Source organism: Homarus americanus, unplaced genomic scaffold (genome assembly GCF_018991925.1).
Source record: "Homarus americanus isolate GMGI-L3 unplaced genomic scaffold, GMGI_Hamer_2.0 scaffold34348, whole genome shotgun sequence".
Classification (NCBI taxonomy): Eukaryota; Metazoa; Arthropoda; class Malacostraca; order Decapoda; family Nephropidae; genus Homarus; species Homarus americanus.
Window position 1 is genome coordinate 1 of NW_024726171.1, and position 7,332 is coordinate 7,332.

At 41.7% G+C, this 7,332-nt stretch overlaps 1 protein-coding gene across 1 annotated transcript; it reads left to right on the forward strand.

Moving 5' to 3' along the window:
* Positions 1–25: 25 nt before the first annotated feature.
* On the forward strand, positions 26–3,686 carry LOC121865365 (protein brambleberry-like; the record flags this gene model as incomplete). Its single annotated transcript, XM_042364701.1, has 3 exons — positions 26–262; positions 3,186–3,325; positions 3,558–3,686. Coding segments are annotated over exons 1-3 (411 nt in total), but the record flags the coding sequence as incomplete, so codon positions are not given.
* Positions 3,687–7,332: the final 3,646 nt, after the last annotated feature.

A 7,332-nucleotide genomic window follows, 5' to 3' on the forward strand; every position in this document is an offset into this window, starting at 1 on the left:
CAATAGGGTGCCTTAACTACCCCGCTTCAAAACAAAACAGCTGACGGTTCCTCCCGCTGGTGTCTCTGCTTCTACTCGTATTTTTCACCGTCTCATGTTCTGGATTTCCTCATATCTACCATGAAAATATTGGAGATAATCTTATTGTTATTTTTTGTTAACTTGTGCCATGGAGGGTTGTTCACTTGGTTATTTAAAGCTAAAACGAAGGAGAAACAGCCCATTGTCATCAGCTCAGACACTGCCTTTGGGAATACAAATGGTAAGTTTATTTGGTGTTTATGATTCCCAGAATTAATGTGTTTACTGTTTTGATGTTTCATTACTGAATGTAAGTAAAGTCCATGTCTAAAATTGGCAAACGTTTACTTAAGTGCTGTGAGCGATTTCGCCAGCAAACACATTTTTTTTCCTGCATGAATTTTGCTGTTTTTGTTTTTATTATTGGAGATAGTTTATTTCTGGAGAAAAAACAAAATACCAATGTTTTCCTTATTTAACCTAGCATAGCCTGACCTACCCCCTCCCCCCTCTGAGTGGTTATTTAATGTCAGTATTTAACCTAATGTAATATTCCCCTATTGAGGAAATGCTATTTTTCTGAGTTGGGTCATGTATTATATAGCATGGTAATGGAGGGTGTTGGTGCTACAGCTGTAATGTGCTATCTTATTTACCTTTTGGTATGTGTTATTATTTCACTTGTTGCCAGCCAAAGAGTTTTTAGAATTTTTTGGGTTGCAACACTAAGACACTCGGTTAGGAGGTTAGGTTATTTGCCAGAGAAGCATTACAGTATAGAAGAAAAGTGTCTTAGAATTGTTTAGACTATTGAGTACATCCATAAAATTCTCAAAATTCTTCGGGTGGCAACAAGAGAAATCTTACATAATGGCCATTAATTAGAGGTGGCCATACTGAGGGAAGGAGGCCAGCTCCCTGTGTAGGATCCCTCCATTGTTCTTAATAATTTTGTCGAGGTCTATTTTGAAGCCCAGTACTGTTCTGTTCTTGATTCCACAGCTTGGGCTGGTAGACCGTTTCTACCACACTGTGAAAAAGTATATTCTTATATTCGTTCTGCATGATAACTTGGCAAGCTTGTAGTTATCTAACTTATCTGTCGTGGTTTCATGCTCCTCTACAGGCTTTAATACCTCCTTAACTTGTGTCATATATTCTCTGCAAAGAAACATGACAGGTTTATTGTCTAAAGCTGAGATGCATTTGAGGGCTTCAAATAGATCCTCAGTCACTCATAAGCATCCCTTGTGGTAATCTATCTTGCAGTTTTGGCATATAAGGACCCCGGCTTAGTTGCTTGAGAGCTCATTGCAGGAACCATAGAGGCTTCTACAGTAGTAATTTTTGTTGTTGTTTTATATTGCCTTAACTATCTTGTTCTTGTATGGTTTAAATATGGCAACATTGGCCAATGCTTGGCCTTGCTGCGGTGGGAATTATGAATGCTTCAGCTTAGCTAATGCCTGTTATGCGACTCGTCTCTCTAGGGAGAGGGAACTGTCTTCCTGAATTATGATTCTTATACAGCTTCTAGGTATACAAACTTTTAGGTGTTACTATTGCGGTGTACTTACAACTCGACCCATCTTAAATAACCAACTTGGCCCACGCATTTCTAACTCGGCCCATCTTGCACACTTAAAACAAGTAGCTGACTAGTGGTTGAGGAATGAGTTTGAGATTTGTTTTATGTCTCTTTTGGTTCATTGAAATATGAAGTTTGAATGAGTGAATACCGAGGGCACAATCGGTATGAAGAACGAATTTTATGCGTTTGTGTTAGTAGAACTTGGTCAATGAACCATGATTCACATTCGTAACAAAGGAGTTTCCTGTCTGTTTATAAAGTGTAAAGTCACTTCATGTTGTTGTTAGATTACAGGATCAGTCACATTCTGAGTCCTGACCATGGCTGACCAGTGCTTGGTATGCATGGCCCACCTTGCACACTTCAAACAAGTAGCTGACTAGAGGTTCAGGAATGACATCTGGACCCCATCTGCTTGGAGTGTATTTAAAAGGTGTGTCGGCACAAATACAGTAATGACTGTGAAGGGTGGCATAATTGCCTTAACTTGAAAGCAAGAAAAAGGACAACTTAACTTTTATTTGTTAATCAAGTTACTCCATAATGAAGCAAAACTAGTGACACTCCAGGTGCGGCTCTTGTCCATTAGTAAAGTGCTACGAAAACAACGGGCCAATTATGTACATCACCAAGAACAGCTCTTCAAACTGTGGGACAAATTCAGTAGTGGATGAAGAACTGTTAAAGATTTGCTACGAGCCGTTTGACATCATGTGACTTTATCAGTAATGTTTGTACTTTTATGTTGATTTTTATCATTGTACTTTTGTACTTTTATATGACTGTTTATCAGTAATGTTTGTACTTTTGTACTTTTATCAGCCATGCAAAAATAAATGTGTAAAATGTGTTCGTTAACCTAAGTGGTCCGAGTAGGACCACTAATGAGTATCATTGGTTTATTGCTCTGTTTTCTACTCTTACACTTAACTCTGGTGAACTAAGGCAACTGTTACTTTTCCGTTAGGTTTTCCTCAATTTCTGATGTATTGTGGCACTGATAAGAATAGACTCTTCGCCAAGGTAACCTTGGTGACTTAAGTGTTCACTGCCCTAGTTGCAAAGTTCATCACGTGAAATGTTTTTTGCAGAAGCCTTCACGGCACGTTTACATGAACGCAAACCATCTCTCACGAATGTGTCAAGGGTTCGAGTCCTGCTTGACCAGAACACTGTGTGAAGGATGGTATCCCTTGTGACTCTACCGATCATCACATGCTTCCTCCTGGCACTCCAGTTTCCTCTTGTACTAACACTGGGTAGACCAACTGCTCGAATGGCTAGTTAGCTGATAAGTGGTGAAATTATTAAAAATACAGCAAAAATAAAAATAATCCATGAACAATGAATTTATCAGGGACAAACCAAAGTTTGGCACCAGTCAGTGATCCGTTAAAACACTCGGACATTATTCGATAATTGTTTGTTCTAAATCACTTGAACATGCTGGAGGAGACCATGGCCCATTTGCTACTTCAAATTACTTTCTTTTATTCCCCCGTATGATGTATTTCCAGTAAAAGAACAGTTTCGTAATGTAATTTGCTTTTTTTTTTCCAACCCTTTATTGCAGAAGATGCAGGTGTTGTGACAGAAGTTGTTTTAGCTGCTAAAATACCATTTGAAATAAAGTCTTCAGATGAGAAGTTCTTAATGGAAGCTGCAGCATATACCTCCTTGAAGCTGTCTGAGTTAGATGTTTGTCATCATAAGGTAAGATATTGTATGTATATATTTTATGTGAGGTTTTGTGAATATTTCTTTCTCTTTCAGAAATTGCAAGTCATCTTGTATCAATGGCAAATTTAGTAGGTGGCATTATTGTAAGAAATTGTATACTGTTATGTGCTCTGGTTATATTTTTATATTATTTTATTAAAATGTATGTAATTACTGGGTATATTATATGCAGTATATTGGTAGTTGACAAAATATCTTGTTTCAGGTTATCTTGGGACTACAGACATCATGTGCAGAACTGACTGAAGAAGACTTATCCAAAGTAGCTGTCAACCTTCTGAACTGTCAATCAGTGGCAGAGGGGCGACCAATTTATCCCTGCACTAGTGACATGGTGAGCATTTAACTAATTGTGCCAAAGTTTATTTTTCAGTCTCCCAGATTAACATTAGTCTCACCTAAAGAAAGTGGAACAGGTCCCCCAAGCTTTTTGGAATTTTATTCTTTACTGTCTTGATGTATCATAAATATTGCTTTTCTTGCATGTCTAACCATCTCAGTTTCCTGTTATTCAAGAATGTTTCTAAGGACTTCATATATATACTATATATATATATATATATATATATATATATATATATATATATATATATATATATATATATATATATATATATATATATATATATATATATATATATATATATATATATATATATACACACAGTAGTACCCCACTTAACGCGGTCAATTGAACCCACAGGGTATCGCATTAAGTGAACAACAGAACATATGGGATTAATTCCAGTAGAGACTGGCCTGACCCCCAAACTCCACTTTTTGACGACACACAACTATGTTGTAGTAAAAATTTTATCTTAATAGAAGAGGTTAGGTTAGGAAAAATAAAGGTTAAGTTAGGAAAAATAAAGGTTAGGTTAGGAAAACTAAAAGTTATGTTGAACACTTATGTTAGTAGAAGAGATGGGTCGGCATACGGGGATGGAGGCTGGTTCCGAGGCAGAGGGCAGATTACTGGCCCTCAGGTGAATCACCATTACTAGGTGCATCACCATCACTGTCACTTACAGTTGTCAGGGCTTCCCTGACAAATCCCTCAAAGTCACTATCACTGGCTCTGGCTGGCTGTGGTGGGTTGCGGGCGAAGAACTCGGTAATGCTTTTTTGACGGCTAGTGTTAATGTTGTCTTGATACACCGTGATGTACGGCTCCATAGCCTGCACCAGCCGGGTATGGAAGACTTCATAGCGGTCATCGTCATTGTCGTGGGAAAGGAAGGACTTCATTTTTTCTGCACACTCCATGGCACCCTTAATATCACTATGACTTAACTTGTGTTCTTCGGAGAATGACGCACCTTCTTCCTCTTCACTGACGTGCTCATCTTCCAACATCTCGTTGGCAGTCACTTCAGGATCTCTGATCACATCCAGGATGTCTTCGTTGGTAGTCTCGGAGAAGCCTTCAGCTGTAATATTGTGCGCAGCTTCTCTGGCAAGGTCCACTGCTACTGCAACAGTCTGAACCTCACCAGTCACAGGTTGACTCCTCCTCTCACCTGGTATGCCATGCAACACATGTCTCCATGCGTGACGAATCGTAGCAATAGACAGCTGATCCCATGCCTCCACCAAGAAGTCTACAGCTTGTTTGACGTTAAACTTCTTCCAAAACTGTTTGACGAGAACTTCTTGAGTCGCCACCTCTTGTTCCTTGTCCTCGTCGCTTTTACTCTCACTGTCGGTGTCACCCAGCTTACGCAACTCATCCTTGGTGTTGGTAGAATCGTTCAGGAGCTTGAACTTCTTTGCAGAGTATGCAGCTTTCACATTGCAGATCAACTCCTGGCCCATGGGCTGGATTAATGACGCAGTGTTGGGAGGAAGGAAGACCACTTTTACGTTGGGGTGATGATCCATAAGTAGGGGCGAGTGTCCAGGTGCGTTGTCAAGGAGCAACAAAATGTTGAATGGAACATTCTGTTGCTCGCAGAATTTCTTCACGTCGGGAACAAAACAGTCGTCAAACCAGAAGAGGGACAGAGAAGAGGACATCCACGCCTTACGTGTGGTTAGCCAGTGGACATTAAGCTTGTTCATGTCCATATTCTTGTAGGCGTGCGGCTTGCGGGCTGTGTGAATCACCGATAACTTTGGTTTACAGGTACCGGAGGCATTGGTGGTAAAGAGGACGGTGATGCGTTCCTTCTGCAACATCCGACCCCTTACCTTGCTGGCAGACTGGACAACGAAGGTCTTGGAAGGTAGCTTTTTCCAGAAGAGACCAGATTCGTCCATGTTAAACACCTGGTCGTCAGTGTACTGTCCTTCCTCCATAACCTCACGTAAGAACGGAGGAAAATCTCTTGCCGCCACACGGTCAGCACTCGCTTCCTCACCACCAATGTTGATGTTGGTGATCTTGTTCCTCTTCTTAAACCTATGCAGCCAACCAGAGGAAGCATTGAAGGGTTTGGGCTCTGCAATTCCCAGCTTACGTGACACTGCTGCGTAAAGTTCACGTGCGTACTCCTGCACTGAGCGCGTGTCGACCGCCATGTTCCGTCTTGCCTGACGAATCAAATAACTCGCCAGCAAATTTTCCACCTTTACCAGCACCCTGTTCTGTAAATACTTGATCATTGAAGCACCTGCAGACTTTGTGATTTTCATGTGTTCTTTAATCCTGGCTGCATCCTTCTTAATAGTACGAATCGTAGATTCGTTGACGCCATGCTGGCGCGCGAGATCAGCTTGACCTGATCCTTTCTCCAAATCTTGAATGATCTGGTATTTCACTTCGTAGCTTAGGCCACGGCGTGTCTTCTTGGGCTTAGGGCGGCTGGGTCCAGGTAAGGAAAGGTTTCTCTCTGGTGGCGGTGGTGGTCCGGCAGAAGCCATTTCACAGAACAATGGATGCACGTATACACGGGGTGACCTGGAGGGATGAAACTAGCACGGCAGCGTCCTCTTTCCTCTCTCTCTCCCTCCCGGGTGGACACGTCATATTACTTTAAACCAATTACAGCTAGCAGCAGAGGGGGATAGGGATGCATGGCCAATCACAGTCCGATATGTCATATGACGTCAGTGATAACGCAACAAAGACACACACTGTGCAACCTTACAGTATGGCTTGCCCAGGCGGAGGGAGGCGGGAGGGGAGGGAGGGAGGAGGAGGGAGAGGCGAGGCAGGCGGCAGCGCGTGGCGGGTGGGGCGAATCTAAAAATAGCGTCTCGAGCCGGACACTCTGCGCGTATATGGGTAGATAACCGCGTTAAGTGAAAGTTCGGTTCTGGCGAGGCACTGCGTATATGAGAAACCGCGTTAAGTGGGGTACAACTGTATATATAGATACGTATTTATATATATATATATATATATATATATATATATATATATATATATATATATATATATAGTCAACCCTCGCTTTACGCGGTCCCACATTCCGCGTTTCCACGTTTACGCGGTACCCTGCTGAAACCGGAATGCTCACATTCCCTTTACGCGGAGAGCGGCGCGAGCAGGGTGCGCACAAGGTCGCCCAGTCATCAAAACATTACCGAGTTCTTCACCCGCCACCCACCACAGCTGGCCCAAGTCAGTGATAGTGATAATGATAGTGAGGATATGAACTTATATGGACTTTGAGGATTTTGACAAAGAGGCCCTGCAAACCTCTGTGGTGGATAGTGATACAATTGATACAAGTGATACAGGTGAGGGCCAATAATTAATCTGCCCCCTGCCTCGGAACCAACCCCCCATTCCCGCGTGCCCAGTCATCTTTTCTACTAATGTAAGTGTTAAAAAACCTAATATTATTGATATTTCTCTTAATTATTAATTGTGTGTACATACCATCATAAAATTAAGAAGTTATTTTCACTACAACGTAGGTATTGTGTCTGAAAAAGTGGAGTTTGGGGGTCGGCCCAGTCTCTATTTCAATTAATCCCATATGTTATGTTGTTCACTTTACGCGTTTCTCACTTTAAGCGGGCCGCCGTGGGTT